At 37.3% G+C, this 22,439-nt stretch overlaps 1 protein-coding gene across 13 annotated transcripts in view; it reads right to left on the reverse strand.

Annotated features, from left to right (window-relative positions):
• LOC124302699 (rho GTPase-activating protein 21-A) overlaps positions 1-22,439 on the reverse strand; it is a 101,073-nt gene that overhangs the window by 31,084 nt on the left and 47,550 nt on the right. For 11 of the 13 annotated variants that reach the window (XM_046759112.1, XM_046759116.1, XM_046759123.1 and 8 more), the window contains exon 3: positions 2,898-2,915. The exons of 1 other annotated variant lie outside the window; for it this stretch is intronic. In XM_046759112.1, the coding sequence (XP_046615068.1) occupies positions 2,898-2,915 (18 nt within the window). Of the gene's footprint in view, positions 1-2,897; positions 2,916-16,127; positions 16,715-22,439 lie in introns of those variants that run through there. One more of the 13 variants, XM_046759120.1, reaches the window with a different exon arrangement.

Here is a 22,439-nt window from a genome sequence, read left to right on the forward strand (position 1 = left end):
TTTTTGTTATTTTTTAAGACAAACCGTTGAAATAAAGTTTCTTACAATTTTCACATCAGATTTATCGACATTCAAACTAACTTTGTGAACTTTTGTCGAGCCGAAATATTGAATATAACCTAATGTTACGTGATGTCTGAAAAAGCACAACTAGGATAATCACGAGTTTTTGTCTCGCGAGCTAAACAAATGTCGAAAAAAATGCAAATTTCAATTTTTTATTTTTTTTTTTATTTTTTTATAAAAGAAAAACTGGCTAAGCATCTCACTGTGACTGGCAGGGTTAACGGAAGCTAAACAAGTAAAAAAAAAACAATTCGCGATTACACTCGCGAATTTTAATCAGTCACACACGACGAGGTGAAGCTAGCGATACGTTACAATTGTCTTTCGTATCGCTCTACACGCTGCCGGTGATACGGGTAACCTAATGAAATAAGGCATATGCTTCGACTCTTGGATAACACCGGCTAGCCAATGAATGGCGAACAAGTCGCATCGCTAACTTAATTCTCCTAAATGACGGTACAATTTATATCGTCACGATCGTCATCATCATCATCTCGAGTTTGCCCGTCTTACATACGATACGCAGAAGCGTGCGTAAATGCCATTTGTACGTACAACGTGCATTGTACTACATGTGATACATGCGTATCGTACTCACGAAACCTATGAGATGATCTGTGAACGTGGTCCTTGATCCGTGCTAGTTAAGTTCGCAATTTACAAATACTTTACGCCTTGGAATATATATGTATACATATGGTGCACGCCGAGAAAAAGAATAAGAGAGAAAGAGATGGTCTTAAAACCAGTTAGCTCTCCGGCAGTTTTTCCATCTATTTTGTTTCTTTTTCGCCTTACTTCTTTTATCACGCATCTGTATAACGCGATGCGAAAGAAACGGTTCAACACGCGAGAATTACAACCGCGAGACTATCCGCGGAACGAGAGTTGCTAGATATAACCTTATGCTTGTGTTACATGTATGTTTACGGTGGGTATGGAGGCAACGAACGTATATACATACGTATATATATACGGCAAGTAAACGCGACGACAAAGACGATGATAAATAACGATAACGCAAGATTAACAAATTGCTGGCACTTTATACGTCACGCGTATATGTATACAACGTTGTAGGTAGGTACATACATACGTGCATAGGTACAATCGACACGCAACGAACGAATTATGTCTAATTTTCAATTTACACCTACCCAAGATATTTTTTGTTGTTGTTGTTGTTGTTGTTGTTGTTGTTGTTGTTATTATTATTGTTGTTGTTGTTGTCATTGTGATCGTAAAGGGCGTGATGTTTACGTCCTAGATTTCGGACTGGTATGTTGCATGTATACATATATGTATGTAAGTAAAGATAACGGAAGAAGAAAACGAAGAAAAATTGAATACCGATGCCTTTTTTGTATCAAACATCTAGTCCGGTGTTGAAGTGTAATTGCTAAATAGAAATATAAATAAAGAAGTAAGAAAAAATCGGAACGTGACAAAATTTTGCTAAAGGCACGACGACGCCATTCTTACAGAGACATTCGTCACAACGCGTGCTTGTTTATAAATTACCAAAAGCATCGTGCGGTGATATTATATTATAACCACCGGAGAGTAAAATAAGGTTATTTCGGTTCATCGACACTCGTACAGATAACTTTGTAAAGTTCCGACTTTGAGTGCCGATCGCGAGTTCTTAATATCTAGGGCAAACTTAGGCTTTCCGCCTGTAAAAACTGCCTATCGAGACAAGTTTCTCTATTTTCTTCAACGATATGAAAAATATACGTAATAAATTCGTCAATCTTTTTCTCCTTTTTCCCTTTGGGCGCGGATCGCTTTGTTGCGTCCTTCATCGACCGACTCACTCTACGCATGCCGGACGAATCGGAACTCGTTTTATATACAAGAACGGAGACGTGGCAAAGGACAAAAATCTTCTACCGTTGAGGATTCTCTACAACCGTCATCACGCGTCGTCACGCGTTATGCCTGCAGGTAGCAATTTTCCTGACAAATTTCCAAACGCGAACCGCGCGTGTGTATCATTTTCCCATTATACACTCTCGTCGTTGTTTCTTCTTCGAGTTGCGTCGTCAAATTGCACGCCGGTATTTCATTATTGTCGCACTCTGCAGCAGCAGACTGAAACCTCGTCTTGAATCACCTGCGAACGAATGACTGACGTACGTTCTCTTTTTTACTGTTTCAAATACATTTCCTCCCATTTCTGACCTCCTCTTTATTATTATACGGTTTATCCTTGACGTCGGTTATCGTTCGGTTCAACGATTTGCCGTATAAATTATTGCATCGTTCAGCTGCTAACCACTCTCCTTATCGCGATTAGGTTTGAGGCTGCGATTACATCGTTATTGTATAGGTAGGTACGACACAACGACACAGACAACGTTTTGAGGTCAAGATTCGCCGTTTCAAAATTTCAGGGTCGAGACCTCATATCGGTGCTAGCAGCGGTGGTATAGTATTCCTAAGTCCAAACTGCCCAGAACCACTAATGACTAATTTGTTTTCGTTCGTCAGCAGCGTGGTAATTACGCCGGTAAACATCTCCTAGCGGAATTTTATCTCTCTCTCTCTGCACATATATATATATATATATATATATATATATATATATATATATATATGTAGGTGTGTGTGTATATTTATGTGTGTGTGTGTGTGTGTGTGTGTACATACGTATCATCGGTACATATAGTCAAATTAGTCTCCAAACGTACAACGATAAAAGATTTGTCAGTTATTGGTACAGTAAATTCTTTCGATTTAGAATATACAGTAATAACGTAACGAACAAGATACTGTGTAAAGAAGTGTCTACTTATGAGTCAGGATACTCGTTCGTTGCAACGTACCAATAACGGACTCGGTCCCTGCGACAAAGAAAAGAAAATCGCAATCATTAGTCGATTGATCGATGATCTATTTCGCATGGCGGATGATGAAACGAGGGATTAATTGCTCGAACGTGACCAGAAAAATTGGCAAATACTTGACCAATCGATTACGATTCGATCGTGAAAGAAAAAAGAAATCACGGTGCGTTTTGTGGTGCGTTATTCGTGCGGTTTTCGTCCCGCAGATATATATATATCTTCTCATCTTTTCATTCATCATCACACACACACACATATTTTATACTCCGATGATCGCGTCTGCCACGGATCGAATCCAAAGCCTTCTGTTTTCGATCAGACTGCCCCGCTAGCTGCCAAGGCGGCATGCGTGAGAAGATTCGAGCAAAAGGTTATCTCGCTCGTACGCGCCAACACCAGCATCTCGAGGCGCAGATGAACCGATCGACGTTTCGTGCTTCGAGATTTTCTCAGCAGCAGCGCGATTCGATCGCAATGTAATATATAAGATACGGAAAATTATCGGTAAGCCGAACATTCCCAATTTGCGATACATCAACGTTGCGAACGGAATATTTGTTGACGATGATGATATTATTTGTTGACAACTCCTGCAAACGAAGTGATTTTTTCTCCAAGCGCTTAATTTGGAGCGGGGTTGTAATTCCGAATTTTAAAATGTTCGGAACTTAAACTTTGACGAAAGAACGATGGTTCGAATGATCGGAAAACCCACGCTCAAAGTTCCGAAAGTACAAAATGCAGAAAGGACGTGTCAAAGTTCCGAAAGTGTGAGAATGAGAAAATTTTTAAGTATGAAACATGGAAATTCCGAATGATCCAAGATTTTCAGTCCCGTGAATTTCTGACTCGATGAAATTTTACTTCTTTGATCGTTCTGTGTTTTGGATTTTCGATATTTTTACGTTCGTAATCCTGGTCACTCTGATTTTCGGATTTGCCAATTTTTTCCACCCACTCGTTCGGTAAACCACGCTGCCCGAGTATATTTTAATTTTCCAAATTTTCCCCTATCGAAACTTTACTCTCCGTAACTTTGCTCCATCGTAACTTGAATTTTCGGAACTTTGAGACGTCGGCTTTCCGACCAATCGAAACTTTGTTGTTTCTTCAAAGTTTAATTTCTTTACTCGAAGGTTTCGCCGGAAAATAATTCGGTATTAGGCGTGTGTATTTTCGTTCCGTCCGTAATAGCTCGAACGAATAAATCGAATTGACAAATGAATAACTTAAAAATAATCAACCGATGAATCAACTGCGTATAAATTCCATTTTGGTATTCGGCACAGCTGACGTGCGCTTCGTCTTTTCGTCTCCGCATGCATTAATTACATACGGATACGCGTGATTAAATATTGCGATAGTAATGTAAGGGATGTTGCGCACAATATATAAATATACGCGTATAATATCCACTAATGACATATTCGCAACTCGTAGCCGTGACGTCGTCGTCGGCCATTGTCTTCGGATTCATTAGTCGCCGCGGCTCGTTTCTTGTCTCTTACTTTTATTTACTTTCTATTCACCATTTTTGCTATGAATTCCAACGTCATTCTTCCGCGACGTGTGGTATAGATATAATAATATAAATACTCTATGTCCGAAAGATCGGAAGAAAAGAAAAGAGTATAATTAATCACTCTTTCCGATGCATTTGTATCACATTATCATTACTATCGTATTATAAACATACTTATAATATACGTATATACGATGTATACGTCGCAGAGATAATTTATCAAATAAAACAAGCAATTCAACAAATCGTTAAAGACTCAGTAAAAAATTCATCTAAATCAGAAATAATTTATATTAAGACGTGTATCGATGATTATAAACAATTCGTGCATATATACATGCAGATATTAATATAAATTATTTCCGATTTAGATGAATTTTAGAAAGCGGAATGTTTTCCCGTCGAGTTATTACACTTTTAGAACGTCTCCGGTTCTTACGTGTCAATATCGTGCGACAAGAATAGCGAAGCAAAGGAAAAAAGAAAGAGTAAAAATCAAACCAACTGAGAATATCGTAATATATGTATATTGTATTACATATTTCCTATGAGGAGTAACGTTGCTTTAGTAATTTTTCATGCATAACGATTGCGATTCTTCGGTTGCGAACAGAACGATGAATGAATCAGTTCGGTTATATAATCGACACTGTTATTGTTATACATAAATGAAGCGTACGAGACAAACACGCGATACGGAATAAAGAGAAGAGAAAAAAAGTAAAAATGTAAATGGTAAAAAAAGTAAAGAAAGAAAAAAAACCAGGAGGCGTTTGCAATATCGATCCAAAAATAATCCATCGAGTATGTATTCTCCGTGGCAAAAGCTAACTCACTCCCTCGTATTATACACGTATACATACATGCATACATACATACATATATATGTATATATATGTATATATAATGTAATAGATCTGCCGGTACTGCCCACGATTAGGAGGAAGAAACGGTAATAATAAGTCTAAAACAAATATGTAGCTAGGCCAGATGATTAAATTTTACCGTTGATCGATAAAATTTTTTTTCTTTTCTTATTCACGTGACAAACGAGACTGCGTTAATGACCATGCGTTGTAGCAAAGTTGCGTTGACCTATAACGTATGAATGATTCCGTAAGTTCAACCGTCATGCTTCGTTTTCACTTCAAATTCTAATTATTTTTCTGTTTCTTTCCGTCTTCATTTTATCAATTTTCGTTAAAACGCAGCGACGCTTGAACTGAAAGAGAGAAAAAAAAAAAGAAAAAAGAAAAAAAAACCCAGCTGCGGTCGAATATGACCCGACTGATCGACGTTTGTGTAAATTAAGCGGCGATATATATATAATTACAGAGGATAAAACCGAAGCTCAACCCCCACGCGACGATAAAATAATCGTCTAATTTTCGTTGTCGCGTTCTTCTCGCTCGCGTCTATACATATATATATATATATATATATATATATATATATATATATATGCAATTCTGAGACAATAAATACAGCATCGTTTGTATTTCGCGACGAATCGCCGTTTTCTCTGGTCGTATTCTTTGTTGTCGTTTTTTTTCTTTTTCAATCCTTTCTTTTTCTTTTTTTATCCTCTGAATTTGTATTTTTATTTTTTTATTTTTTTTTTTACCACTTCCTTGCTCGCCAGCCGCGAATCACGCCGACCTCAAATTCTAAATTTAAAGACAATATAAATTAAAGCGTATATACCGTAAGGTTTAGTCATGCCTAGGTCAGCGATAAGTTCGAATCGTTTTGTGTGTTCGACCAACTTCGCGAAACTTTAATCGTACACCGGCGTCATTCGGAATATATACATATTAAAAGGTTTTACGGTACCTGCGTCGTGTGTGGATATATTATGTAATAAATAGCCACCTTAAACATAAACATTAACGATTCGATAATAGAATCGTTATATATATACATACTGGAGCATACCTACCTACATTATACCGTATTTAACACACATTGCCCTGCCACAGGATGAATTTTAATAAAATTTTATTCAACTTTTAATCGCAGCCTTTTTATTTATTGCTATATTTGATTATCTTCAGTGGATACAGCGACGAAATTGAATTGAATCGATCCAAGTTTTCTTTTCAACAAGCGTATGATATCGTACCTTACTTTTACTCGATAAATTTTGACGAGTAAGAAACGTGGAATTATCCAACTAATGCAGTAGCTGTTGTTACACTCGTCCTCAAACAAACCTAATTTTCTTCTCGTTGACAATGAAAGTAAGTAAAAAGAAAACTATTTTATACAATATACAAGGTGTCTGAACGAAAAGTATCTGAAAAAAAGACGACACTTTTTTTTACCAAGTTTATTCGAAACCGGAGGCAGCTACGCGATGAGGAATTATTATATTATTATCTCCATCGGATCGAGGCTCTACGAGGGAAAGCAGAGCGACTCGTACATATACCGCGTATAATGATGATGATGATGATGATGATGATGGTGGTGGTGGTGGTTAAATGCGCGGACAAATTTTATGTAAGGTGTGTGTATTTATTTGTGTGTAACGTGTAACTGGAAAGGTGTAATATTACACGGAAAACCCCAAGTAGCCGAGTCTGTCTGTGGAACTGAGGAGGTATAGAAACCACGAAAATAATCAGTGGTCAAAACCAAGCCCCGTTTTTCTCGTATTCGAGACGACAGCTTCAAGAGACAACTGGAACTCTCTCAGATCCGATTCGCTTTAGCCGCGGGAACAATAATTTTTGTCCAACATACGTTTATGTATAATGCAGGTATACGTGCATGTATATTACGGATATTTGATTCGCGAACGAGGATCGAGCGTCAGAAAGAAAGAGAGAGAGAGATAGAATTATTCCAAGGAGGGAAAGTTTCAGCTTCGAGGCAAAGCAAAGTTACGGAATAGATCAGAAGAAACTTTGGTAAACCGCTAGAGGATCGTATTTAACTATTACATATTTTCTAATGCCTGTTTCTTTTCCAACGAAATTCAATATATTTCTTAAAAAAAAAGCACACGACTTATGAAAAGTTTTCTTCAAAATTAATTTCATATTTTTTCCAAATAATTTTAGCATGTGATTCTTAAGGACTGAGAAAATTTCTGGATTTTTTGCAAAATGTTTCAAACGATTGAACATTGAATTTTGAATATTTAAAATTGTGAAATTACTCAAATAAGAAATAAAGGTGAAGAAAATTAAATTTCTGACAATTGATCGAGAATTCGAAAAAGATGAAAGTTTGTATTAATAATTGTCGAATATCCGTAACTCAATCCCCGTTCCACAGTTATTCATCCTTTTTTAGTTGTATCTGTTCGATCTTCGGTTTTAAAATAACCAAAAAATAAATATTTAGCGACTGACTCGAATCTCTAGCAATTGTTTTAGCTATCGAGAAATTCCACAATTTCTCCCATAAATTAATAATTTTGTAAAATAAGTGAGTCAATAATTGTGTCTAAGCGTGTCGATGACTGGTACACTTACCTTGTGTAATAAAAATTCGAGACTTCCAGGACTGATTTATTATAGTCTGAAGAATATCCAACCAAATGAAAATGAAGTTAACGAAAACCCGTTAGATTTGTAACTAAATGCCCCATAGACGTATTATACGTATGGTATAAGGAGACTGCCGTTCGTAAATGATAATATATTTGGAAAAATATTATCATAAATAAACGCGATACGTCTACCACTGATACGAGCAAGCTGGCTGGCTTGTTTGTCCGAACCGAACCTTCCTTATTCGTACCGCATTATAGGTGACACGCAACGTGACGGAAGTGACCGCAATTAGCCTACAATCGGACAGACATCGGTGCTACCGTAGGCCTCCAGGTACACGAACATCGTTTGCACCGAGTCTGTTGTCACGCAATAAAAAAAAAAAAAATTAAAAATATTCGGAACATGGCTTCGTTTTTGTTTACAGGAGATTTCGACCGTCAGAGACTCAAATCCGAAGTCGTTTTTGAGTTGGATAAACGGCGTTCCGAGAGAACAGCAAAAGTTGACGTTTTTTGCGTTTCCCTCGAAAACTGCTGTCGATAGATTAAAAATGACTCGACGATCGTGTGGAGCGAAAAATTTTACATCGAATTACGTCAAAATATGTCGGAAATGGAATCGGATTAACAAATTAAGAGAGAAGAAATCATCTCGTCAAAATTCCCCAGATACCGTCGATAAGTAGAATTTCTTTATTCTCAATTTGTTGATCAGATTCCGTTTCCGACATATCTTCACATAATTCGACGTAGAATTTTCCGCTCAAACAATAAGCGTTGGGTCAGGTCATTTTTCACTTATCGATAGCAGTTTTTCAGGAAAACGCACAAAACGTCACATTTTTTTTTATTTTATCGAAACACCGGCTATGCAGCTCAAAAATGGCTTCAGATTTAAGTTCCTGAGGGTAAAAAATCCCTGTAGACAAAAAATGCAGCCATATCCCGAATATTTTCAATTCAGACCTATTTTAACGCTAAAAACTCCCTAGAACGGAGTCAGAGCTACTCGCGAATAAAATATTGTTGACAGCGCTGGAAGCTAATATCGGATCGCACCGTAGTTTACATAAATATACGTATGTATGTACGTACGTACGTAAGGTAGGTATATATGAACGGCTTTCCTCGTCATTTAGGATAGGCTTATAGCTCTCTTTAGGCACAGCCTTGACTGGCCGCGGTCACTCGACTTAACGAGACTTTAATTGTGACGAATGAATCGTACCGAATTATTTTTCATGTGCGCCGAGCTGATTGCGAGTAGCTCTGTACTTGACTAATTGGCGCGTGTAACGTACGTTGCACGTATAATGTGCATATGTGTGTGTATAGATATACGGAGTGAATCGCTAACGACTGCACGGTACGTCGTCTGCTGAAATTTAACGCGCACGCGCCACATTCCGATACCAACAGTCTGCCAAGGTGACCAACCTTCGTAAATGTAACCTAACAAATTTTGACAGTTGTAGGTTGGCAACTACGCTCAACTTTCGACTGTCAAAATTTCACGAGTGTGAAGTTAATTAGCAACGTTACGGTAAAACGATGCATGTTTTTGCAAAAATCGCGTTACTTCGCCTACATCGAAGATTAGCTATCTGAAATTTAGTAAACCATGATAAACAAAACGTACCAACTCGTGTACTTCGAAAAGTTAATACCTTGAAAGTCGTTCGGAAATTGCACAATAATGATTTTTCCCCTGACGTTTCATTGCGATAACGTCACTAACTTTCAACCTCGTAAAATTGTTTTACAATTATGTTACACTTGCGACGGTTGGTCGCCCTGGCAAACAGTTGATATCAGAACGGTGCGCGTGCGCGTTAAATTTTAACATACAACGAACCGTACAGTCGTTAGAAATTCACTCTGTATAATATACGTATACATACATGTATAATACATTCCCAGATTATCAACAAACTTTCCAAAAGCCATGCATACGTTTAATGATTTCGGTTTATTTATTTTCAAATCCGAAATCAACGGCATTAAAGTCATTTTCTGACAAATATTTATACCTCTAGGTATACAATTACACCGCGAGTAAGTGAACAAATGCATCGATAAATCGTTCGTTAATTAATTATAAATGACTGAAGAAAATTGTTTTGTTCATCGAAGCACGTGAATTTGGCGACTGATTAAACCGACGTTTAAAAACTGCTCACCTCTTATTTTTTTTTTTATATAAAATGGTCAAATTATACGTAGACAAGTATAAAACATCGATGGAGTTAAGAATTTGGGCAGGTGTTTCGCGATTCTCGGCACGCGCCGCACGTGATCATACGCCTACCGCCTATTTTCACACTTGAATACATACAACATAGCCATATGCATAGGTACATACAGCTTTATGTATACCCGAAGCGGTAAATGAGGCGCTACACGTATCGGCGACAGACGGTTGGTTACCAACATATATTACGTAGCGATAGGAATAAGGGTGCAGACGGTAATTCGACCTCGATATTCGGCGCACGAAACGCCCTTAATTCATATACCTTGTTTAAACAATACGGCGTAACAGACGAGCCGCGAGTGTAATTCACAATCAGTTTCGAAAGACGACGCGTGTAAGAAGCGGGCGGTAAAGTTTGATGGACGAAAATTGACAAGTTTCGAAAACTTGAAGTTTAGAAATTCGAGTTTTTTTTACGAAACTACGAAGTATCGAATGGACGGCTTAAAGCTCTGAAATCCAAGATTTGCAAGATTGTTAATCTTGACGTTGATTTGTTTGGAGAAAAAAAAGTTTAAAAAAAAAAGGAAGCGTTATTGTTTCTCTCAGTTCTTATTAAAAAATCGAAAAAGTGGAGCGTAAAGCCTCGTGACGACAATTCGGTTTGCATTGCAGCCCTGCAGAATCCGTGCGTTGGCTCGGCACGGCATGGCGGGCAGACCGGCTCGATTTATTGTCCCGGAAGTCCGCAAGCCGGCGAACGAACGACCGGATTCCGTGTCGCTCGAGGGAACCGTCGAAAACCTGGCGACCTCGGGAACCTGAAGGCGTGCACGATTTAAATCCTCCAAAGGATACACACACACACACACACAAAATAAAAGAAAAACAATAAAAATATCCCGTCGTCATCGAGATATTATCGGCAGACCGTGCACGTAGATGATTGTTATAATTCAACGCACGAATTGATAAATTACATTTCATTATACATGAACAATGGATCAATTTCCTTCGTCGTAATACCCATTGATTCCAAATAAATATATATTATTTCCATTTTCTATTTGGTCTCGTTATTTGTATTACTCATTTTGTGCCGAGACATTATTATACTACGATTACATTTCGATTTTTCAACATCTGCGTGTATACCTGTTTCACAATGGTAACAATTCAAAGTTCAAAGTTCGTAAAATAAATTTTGAACCACGTAACGAAGCGTTGAGAGGGACAAAACAAAAAAATACACATTGATTTTTATAATGTCTTCAAGAGTTGCTTATCCAAAATATGATTAGATATGCCAATTACTTTATTACGGTTCATCGGTGCATCGTTCGGAAAATTCCTACATGTATATTGTTGTACACATATACGTACAAAATTTTGTTGTTTCAAACACTGTTCGGAAAACGGTTGTAATCAAGCATAATAATAGATGTGAATTTAAAAAAAAAAAAGGATGAACAAAATACCGAACCTTTGAACGGATTTTTAACGTACGTTATAATACCTTATACATATTTCTAATACATCAACGTGCAGAATTGACGGAATTGCGCAAGCTCTGGAAATTCACGAGTGTCTGTGTACGTGTACATACGGAGCATTCCACGCCAACTCAGCAAACGCTTCACCCTGACATTTTTTAATATCACCAAGGATTTTTCCTACGTAATTTCCGAACCCTGACAAGGTTCCAAAAAAATGTTGTACTTTGTTCAATCACTCGCCTTTATCCAAAGATTTTTTAAAATGTTTTGTCTCGAAAGCCAAAGGTTTCTTTTTCTCCTCGTCTCATAAAAATCAATTCTGGATATTTCCGAGATAAGTTTAAAAATTCACAGGGTAAAGACTGACGATCGAAGAAAATATTGATATTATTTTCAGGGTTAGTAACCAGCGTAAAGGGAAAAATCCCTGATGAAATAAAAAAGAAAATGTCACGGTCGACCGTTTACTCCGTCGACGTGGAATGCCCCGTACATCTGTATACGTACGGACATATGTATAATGACAAACGAACCTTGCCGTACGCGATGTATGTACAGGTACGTACGTACGAGCGATGGATGCCCGGCACCTGCAACAGCAGCAGAAATGCTCTGCGAAGCGTGACATCTGCTTCCTCCCCACTCGTAGTTTTAACCGGCATTTCTACCGGAACACCGCTCTTGTGTAAAACATTTGCCACGTCCCTCTGCGTTCGCTTCTACATCGTATTTTCGCCCCCCCCCCCCTTTTTTTCACGCACCCTATCTCTTTTCATTTCCACACGACTCAATTTCATTTTTCCCCTTCATTTTTAATCTCGCACATTCGATTTTCACGTCCGAACGATCGTCGAAGAAAAATAGATAAAATGTAAAAAAAAATTAACGCCTAGTCGAAGCATATAATATAGGTATAATACTTTGCACAGATACAAACGTAATTGCTATAACGATTAATTTTTATACATATCTGTATCGTGTTCTTTTTCTTTTAACTCAACTTTCCACGCCTCCTTTTGTCTCTTCGAAACGCGTTATATTTATCCCCTGGACCTTAACAACCTGGCACTGAAAACTTTCACAATTCTTCTCTCTCTCTCTCTCTCTCTCTCTCTCTCATTCTCGGTGCAGTTTATATAGTTTTTTTTTATATATCACACACACACGCGCGCAATACGTACACCAGTGTACACATGTATACGTGTATACAAAAAGGGGGAAACGCTATTTGCAGCAGCAAAGTTCAAAAATTTTCACCAATCTTATCGTGCGCATATCGTTGCCATTGTTTCTCAAGTGATGAAACAATGCCCGCCTAAACCTATAATCATCATCGTCATCATCATTATCGTCGTTATTGTTCTTGCTATGATTACATTTAAATACACACGTCGAAATAGTAAACAGAAAGCATTTTGTTTTTTTCTTCTTATTTTAAATATTTTTGTCTAACGTAAAAGTAATTGTTTCATATCAAACATTTTGTCGTACACAAGCGAAACTAAACAAAAAAAAAATTAAAACTGCAGAAAACATACGTGCATCAGGTATTACATCCATATTATACGTATGTGTAAACAGATGATATCCAACTTTTGATGTACACGCGTCTGCACTTCAGATAATTTGTATATATTACGCATGCAGCGTGGATCGGAGGCGAATAAAGCGGAAGGGAATAAATTGAAAGCCTAGAAGAAGTGAACCAGGTCACGCACCATGAGCTGTTGGATGATACGTGCATGTCATACAGGTTTACATATGTACTATGTGTACATACCATGTATATGTAGTATGCACATACACGTGGTGATCGATAATAGAATACAACGACTGTTACGATATATTATACGTATATATGCACAGTTAGATATATATTACGTGCTCTTGAACCACGTGCATAATATCTGAACACATACCGTATAAATTTGTTGTTGTATAACGCGTACTCAATTTCGTAAAAGTTCATTCATAAGATGGGTGTATTAATTATAAAAAAAAATAAATTATTGCATATTAAATGCTCAAATTTCTTATAAAATTCAATTTCATTGAGGCATTTCTCATTAATCGTGCGGTATGAGAGCGGGGTTGACGTTGTAATTAATCGACGCACAACTCGTCTGCGAATCTATCGAAAAGATAAAAAAAAAAGGAAAGAATTTGAAAAAATGGGTAGCAAAAAAAAAGAAAAGAAATATACATATATTTTGTGTATAACGTATAATATATATATGTGGATAACAATGGGGGAAATCTTACATTACTTCCGAGCTTCGGATAGGCTGTATTATATCAACATTACGGATGATATATTCGAGGTCTGCGTCCTTGACGGTCGCGAAAAAAATGACCTGAATTCGTTCATCCTCTTCATCCGCGAATGGCAGCAAATTTTCCGCCGATATGTTTTTGTAATTTTTACACAAGGATTGGATTTTATTTATTTATTGTTTGTTCTTCTTTCAGCGTAAAATAATTTTTTTTTCTCCTTTCGTCGCCAATTTTCGCGAGTTCCGTATCGGCGTTACAATATTATTTTGATTACGGATGAAGAGAAGAGGAGAAAATGGAGAATTGAACATTTTGACGGCGTTGCTCCAGGTTGATCGGCGCAACGATCGATATCGGCAAACTGTACGAAACGATCGATCGTAAAAATAAAAATAAAATCGAACGCCTGTGATCTAAGCTTGGAGGCAGATAGTATGAAATAAAACTCGAACGGATACATAAGTAACGTATCGGATGTAAAAATGATCTTTCGTGAAAAAGAAGAAGAAGGTAGTAAAGAGAAAAAAAAAAGACTACAAGATAAAATAAACTTCATCGAAAGTTATAACGTATCAATTATATTAATTACGCCGACGAGTGGGATAATTTTTTTTCTTTCGTTAATTTGTAACTAGATCAAGAAAAAGGATAATGAGACATTATCGCCGTTTATGCAAATCGCGTATATCTATGTAGATTTATAAATAAACCTAAAAAACAAATCCTAAGCATAAATTTCAAACATCAGTTGCACAGTGTAATACACGTGTGAATGATATACGTACTATGGTTATAATATCTGACAAGCGGCGATTTGTCGAAACGGCGGAATTGCGGATCAACGATCGAATCGCGAAAATTATCCAACTTGTATTACATGTATATAAGATATACGTATAAAAAAAAATTCTTCAAACCGAACGACAACGTGTTTCACCACGAGGCGAACTCCAAGTTGTCGTTACGTAAGGTTTCCTTCCCATTCATTCACGATCAGAGTCATTCTGTGCACATTCTCTCCGATGCTTTTTGTTCCCATTCTGGTTTTTTTGTTTTTCTTCGTTTTTTTTTTGCCCGGATCGATTACGTCAAAAGTACGATTCAGCTATTGACGTATTATCTTATTGTGTGTAAGGTAGAAACCGGTAGGTACAGTCTCTACCGGAAATTAAACTTTACGTGTAAAATACCAGATATCGCACGGCTAATGACCAAAAAACAAGTTCGGCTGTGAGCTTCGGACGGGTTTTAATCTCTCCGAATGATGAGAATAACCTCGTACAATCAGTGCTAGATGTATGTAATAATTTGCAAATTCTTCATTTTATTTTCAAATACCGTACAAACGTTTTAACCATTTCAATCACACGTTGTTGTACCGAGTCAATTCTTATGCCGTAGTATTCTGTTGTTTTTGAGCCCGGTGATTACGAATCTCGAAGCAGATTAGAAAAATTCAAGATGGCGGATCGAATATGGCCAAAAAACCCAATTCAGGAGTTTTCGGGGTCGCTGATTGGATTCGCCGTGCTGAATATTAAGAATCTAATTTCAGATTCGTAATCAGCGATCCGGAAAATTCATAATTTATGCAATTAAAGTCAATTTTCACGTTTTTTATCAATCAATTTGTTTCCCACAATAATAACTTACATCATATCGCAACAATTACTCTCGGGTATTGAAAATCTATCAGTATACTGTCAGATGTAGCAAAAAACCACCAAGAAATATGCCTTCAAAGTTCTCTAAAAAATATGTGGTAAGAATTCTTATACCACTACGACTCAAAGGTTTAAACAATCCGCAATGAAGCTGTTACAGAGTTTATTATGTGCCTCGAAAATTGTTCGTAAAAATTGCATATCGTAAAGACTGGTAAATGAAATACTCATACGTAACATGGCAAAAAAAAAAAAAAAAAAAAAAAGTGAAGCGAGTCACGAGAGCGGGAAACGGGTAGAACCTAACGGGAAGGTGAGTGAACATTAATCGTATTCGACCGTGTTTCACGATCTGCAGATAAAGCGATGAGCGGACACGCTCTTCAAGTACACACACACTCAAATAATTCATGCGTGGGTTTTTGCAACGTGAGGATAATCTTACAGGGAGACTTGAATTTGAGTGAATTATCCAAAGTAGGGGGGGAAAAAAAAAATCAAACAATTTACTCGAATCCAAAAACATATGAATAAATATTTCACAAATTATTTACCTCTCGAAGCAATCACGTGTTCAAGCTTGAAGGTCTGCGCGGATAGATGAATATTTAAATAATCCAGCGACAATGTCGATGAGTATCAAATTTTTCCTTCACACGCGGTAAATTCTAGGATTTAGATGAAAAATCCGGTGTATGCGTGTACAATTGTTTAAAATATCGAGATTCGTGACTCGCGTGTAACATCGGTATGTTATTTTATACCTCAGGACACTTCGCCGGACGACACAAATCAGTGTCGCTGCCAAAAATTCTCACACAACTGTATATATAAATAATATTTAATGATTTACCGCGACGTGCGTTGTACGTATTAGATTTTGCAGGTGCGGATGCCGGGATGAACCAACCAACCAACGAACGAACGAACGAACGAACGAACCGGCACAAATCACGCCTCGACAAACTAGAAATATATCTGTCCTTTTACAGAAAACCACAAAAACTTGGACGCACTGCAATCTGCACTCCACCTCTGTTATATATACAAAATGTCTAAGAGTGAAATTTTCAAAATAAAACCGTACCTTGCAACAATAACACCACTAATTAAAATAAAATCCAAACTCGGAAGGATTTACATACATACGTGTATAAGTTGTATTAAACCCAATTAAATAATAATTGCGCGAGTTTATAATTGAGTATATACATATATGTATACATTATAATCTGAATCTACGGATTTCAACCCTGTGCGAATGTTTCTTGCAACATTAATACGTACCAGTAACTGGTTAAATATTTGTCCGAATTAAAAAAAAAAAAAAAAAAATGAGAAAGAAGTTTATTGATTTTTCTTCGTATTCAACCCCCAGCGTCTTCGATGCCCAATTTTATTTCACTGTTGTTATTGTTATTATCATCAATAAATTCATTAAAATCGTTCAATTTTTATTATTTTAAATTATTCATCCATAATCGTCGCACCTTTTCACTTCGTACCTGCACCAATTGTTACAACAACTTCGTATCACGGTACCGCACAGGCATAATCATCGGCGATAAGTGAAAAAATTCGAATTCGCGTTTACGTAACGTATCGCAAAACCGACGAGGAGAATCGCCGAGTCGGTCCGACAGACGAAGCGGCACTGGCCGGAGTCGGTGTGTCGTCGATTCCTCGGCCGGCACCCACATCCTCCCCCCTCTCCTACTCCAATCCCTTCCCCACCCTCGCTTCTTCGTCGCTTTTTCTTTTTCTATTTCTTTTTTTGTTTTTTTCTTTCTTTCCTTCATCCAGAAGGTGTCAAATGCCGTTGAGTAAGTCGATACGCCGCAGGATTCGGGTTATCTGCGAGGATTACGGTGTCCTGTGATTCCACCTCCTAACTATAATCTTCATATTTTTGATATATTTGTCGATGAATTGGATTCGAACCGTTAAACTGAAAAATCGTCTCGTTCTCGTTGAAAAGTATATACCGCGTATGTGTGTACATATTTTTTTTCTTCTTCTTTTTCTCTTTCTTTAAAATGAAAACATTCACCCCCAAAAAATGTCTTTGTTTGAGTAAAGAAATTGTAATTGTTCAACGATTCTGAAATGTCTCTTGGGAAATGTGTGCAGAAATTGAGTTTGTTTTTTTTTTTTCTTTCTTCTTCTACTTTCAAAATTAGCGTCGTTCCAGCAATATGGGAATAATTATTAGAAGAAAACAAAAAAAAAAAACAACAGGAATTGATTTGTCGGAAAATTTTTATCTCTATTTCATACGTACTTGACAATTATTTACTTTTTCCGATATATCTCGAGAATATCCTTAAAAAAAAATAAAAATATCAAGATTGTAGACAAAAAAAATTCGTTTAAATAAAGTCATAACGATACTCGTTCACGCTTTCATTTCAATTCTTCTTAAAAAACAAAAAAATTTTTTTGTAACGAGCTAACAGAATAAACAGAAAATTTTTCTTGCAAATATATGTAAAACTTATATTTTCGTGTCGATTCGTCGATTGTCAATTTTTTTTACCTTTTTTTTTTTTTTTAACAGCATCGATTCGTATGGTAGATTTTTAATTTCGAATATCGATTATTTTCTGAACATCGCCGGGCATTATTTTGTTTTCATTGTTATAAAATTTTAACCGAGTCAAACAATGATCGATGGAGATTTGTCAACGGTTAACAAATCATACTTTGGCTCGACGAAAAATTTGACGATCATAAAGAAACATTTATTTCGTTACACACAAATAATACGTTTGTTAATAATAAATAAACTATTTTCTCACTGTATACAATAAGGTACGTATAAAGAATAACTTTTGACGAATTCTTAAATGTAAACCGTATACCCATTTACCCGATTGAATTCTCGCCCAGTCGACGAATAGTTTCGGTGATTTTTGAATTGCCGTTTGAAATTTCACCCTCAGCTGATGCAATTTTGTTACAATTTATTCTATATACGCATGTTTGGACGCGTTAACTATTATAACCAAGTTACTCCGAGTTGACCGTTCACCTGATATTCCACGATCCCTGTTTCACGAGAATATATATTCCATAGCGACCGAGTATATATATACACACAAACATAGTATAAATGTACAATCTTTTGACCTTTCGAAACACGCGCGTGGTTTGACTATTCGGAAACGAAGATAGATGAACGGATGGACGAATAGATCGATAGATATACGAGGGAAACGAGACCGATTTATAAGACTGTTCACTACCGGATTGACTTTATTTCAGGACAACCCTTTGAGTCATGATGGTTGGAGTATTCTTACCACCTATTTTATATCCATTTTTTGTATATTTAGAGAACTATTCGAGAGTAATTGTTGCGATATAATGTAATTTATTATCGTTGGAAACAAATTGATTGAAAAAAATCGTGAAAATTGAAGGAATGATTCATTTCCGAGAAGGTTACTCCTCCTCGCATACGCGTGTTTTACGTAAATTATAAGTTTTTCGCGTCGCTGATTATTCGATCGAATACGAAAAAAAAAAGAACTCTGTCCAGGGGTTTTTCGGGGTAGCTGATCACGGATCTGAAATCAGATTTAAAAAATTCAAAATAGCGAATCCAATATCAGCGACCCCGAAAACCTCTGCACAGAATTTTACAACCGAACTCTATAAAATTTGAAATTTCCGTCGACAATATTGAATCCACCATCTTGAATTTTCCAAATCTGATTTCAGATTCGTAATCGGCGAACCCCAAAAACCATGTCACAAAAGTTTACACATCGCAACAACGTGTCACTCAAATGGTCAAGAACTTTGCGAAACCGAGAAAAGGAAACGGACCGATCGATTTTCCGGCCTCGAAAAGTTAGAGAGCTATAAGGGTTCAGAGTTTGGGGTGCCTGACGATACACGTGCTTGACTGCCTGCCGGCTGTTGGACGAGCATTAAGCACACACGGTCCAAACTAAACGCGTGCTTCTTCGCACTTTCTACGTATGCACGCTTACAAGAATCACCCAATGCCAAAAACGATCGATGACGCGAACAATCTGGGAGTGGAAGACAAAATTGCGAAGAAACGAGTAGGAGAATTTTCAACGACGATTCGAAACCTTGTCTTGTTCTACGCTATATTACACATGCGGAACAAATTTTTAACACAAATCGATTCCCTCGTGCGGTTGTCAAGATTATATTATCCGCAGTGTAAGAAGACGAATAAGACTAAGTGTAAGCTGTGCGAATAATTTGGCAAGAATTAAATCGAACCCAACACCCCTAAATGGAACGATTTGATTCGTGAAATCTTTCACTAACGCCATCCGTTGTTGCACCGTGAGCAAAAATGTCCCGAAAGGTGATGAAAGAGGAAAAAGGTTAACGAAATTCTTCGAACAACCAACCTCTGTACCGAGTTAAAAAGAGAAAATGATCACGAGGTGTTCGTACGTATATGTGTACATACATACGTCACGGATTGGCAGCGCAGAAACGATCCTACGTCACAGCGTCTAACGATCCGTCCGTCTTTCTATATCTGTTGGCGGAAGACACGCGTTACGTGCACGGTATATATTTTCAAGAGATAAACCACTACGGACATATCGGCAAGGAACTGCAAGCACTCCGCACCAGATGATCATCGGAAGCTCGTCGAAAGCTCCCGAGTTTTGTGAAACGAAACCAAACGATTCGGGACGGGGTTGAAGTTCCGAATATGAAAAGTTGCGAAAGTGCCAAATTTCAATTTTTTCTTCTGGCGAAACTTTTAAAGTATAGAAATCAAACTTTGACGAAACAAAAAAGTTTCGAATGGTCGGAAAACCGACGTTCACAGTTCCGAAAGTATAAAATGAGAAAAATTAAAAATCTGAAACATCGAAATTCCGAATGATCCAAGATTTTTAGTTCCGCACTCGTTGATTAAAAACCACGCTGTGTGAGTATATTTTAACTTTCTTAATTTTTCTGCACCGAAACTTTACTTTTCGTAACTTTGCTCCATCGTAACTTGAATTTTCGAGATCTCGCATCTCGGAACTTTGAGTAGCCGACTTTCCGACCGTTCGAAACTTTGTTGTTTCGTCAACTTTGATCTCTCAACTTCGAATTTCGCCGTCAAATAATTCGAAACTAGGCGCTTTCGGAACTTCAAACTCCACCCCAACGATTTCTGGACACATCCGTTTTCTTCCAAAAATATACCAATGCAAGTGAAATTTTTCTTCGACACACGCGTGTGCGTGAAGGATTTTTAGTCCACTTAAATAAAAAAAAAAAAAAAAAAGTAGATACGTATAAAATTAATTGTCAGTGTAATCCTACAATACAGCGGTATCAACGAATAAAAAAACCGTGATGAATTTATTTATACAATATTCAATACAATACAAAGCCAGAAATCTGATCCCATTGCATAAAACATCCGAATACACGGTTTTCGTTTCATCGTCGAGGTAAAAATCGAGTTTATAGATGAGATTCGTTTCGAGGTTGAAATTCGGTACAATATTTGAACATGTATTCGTATTGTTATCCGAGAGACGCGTAGCTACGTAAAAACCTACGTCGTCCGCACACATCTTCACGTGTCAACGAAACGAATTGCCGAAGGATAAAGAATCGAGTATAACGTCCCAGACTCGGGAGTTTATTTGGGTTATTCGGTTACAGTTATACGCGGTTCGTACGCTGTACGTATATACACGTACGTATGCATTACAGACCGTAACTCGCCGGCCGCAACTTCCGATCATTTCTAATTAGTATCTTATTACGAAATTACCTAAACCCGACACCGCAGCCGCCTTACGTCTATACCTGCGGACAATGACTAGTACGGACTAATTTTGGACGCTGACGTAAATTCTATAGAAGCGAGCGAGAGAAGAGAGATCAGCCGCCTCCTTATTTTTCCTCTCGCTTCTCGCGCCTAGCGATATTCCTCCTTCGACTTCTTTACAAATTCTCTGTCTCTCTCTCTCTCATCCTAAGACTAAAATTAAAACCGTAACTCATCGTTATTAATATGCGAGATTTTACAGTGATCGTTATTTAATTACAACGATTTCATTCTACGATCGTTTCTCTTTCTCTCCGTAATACCGAATGCGAAAGCTCTTAGTTTTACACGCACCTTGTCAGCTTACCGAGGGTTAAGCTCAACGCACAACTTCCGGCTCGCGTGGATAAATCGTGACCTCCGCCTTGGTCAATTTTCCAGGCGAATCTGCACAATTTTATTGTTCTAAATCGTGTAATCATTGAGAGCGAGGCGACTCGACATCGTCGTTGCGTCGTTATACACTCTCGGCCACGTAACGCAATTCCGATGAGTCAGTCGGTCGGTCGGTAAATCGGTAAATCGGTAAATCGGTAAATCGGTGAAGAGTCGCGTGATGCCCAAGGCGTAAAACATCGCTGCGGTAAATTACTTACGTACGCAGAGATTGGCTAAAAATTTAACCCGCTTTTTGTAAATAATTTTTACAAAGAAAAGAAGAGCAAAGTATACTTGTGACAAATATGTTGGGGTGTTTCGGGAATAAACAATCAGCGATTTTACACCGTGACGTCCCCGAAAAAGCTTGGTCGGGATAAAAAAAAGATTCTGTGAAAAGATGAGCGTTCTACGTTATATGGAAAATGGCGCTCGGTTGAATTCTTATTTTTATATAATTTTTTAAATTTACGAAGTATCGCGAATGAATTTTTTTCTCCGTTGCCTGCGTCGATCGTAATATCAATTTACAGCACAAACAAGACCCACCACTTGTAATATGATAAGTGGATCTGACGACTTTTTAATCATTTGTTCAATCTCATAAAATAGTTACAATTCAATGTGAACTTTTGATTTAGGATAATAAGATTTC

This window comes from Neodiprion virginianus, chromosome 4 (assembly GCF_021901495.1).
Source record: "Neodiprion virginianus isolate iyNeoVirg1 chromosome 4, iyNeoVirg1.1, whole genome shotgun sequence".
In the NCBI taxonomy this organism is placed as follows: Eukaryota; Metazoa; Arthropoda; class Insecta; order Hymenoptera; family Diprionidae; genus Neodiprion; species Neodiprion virginianus.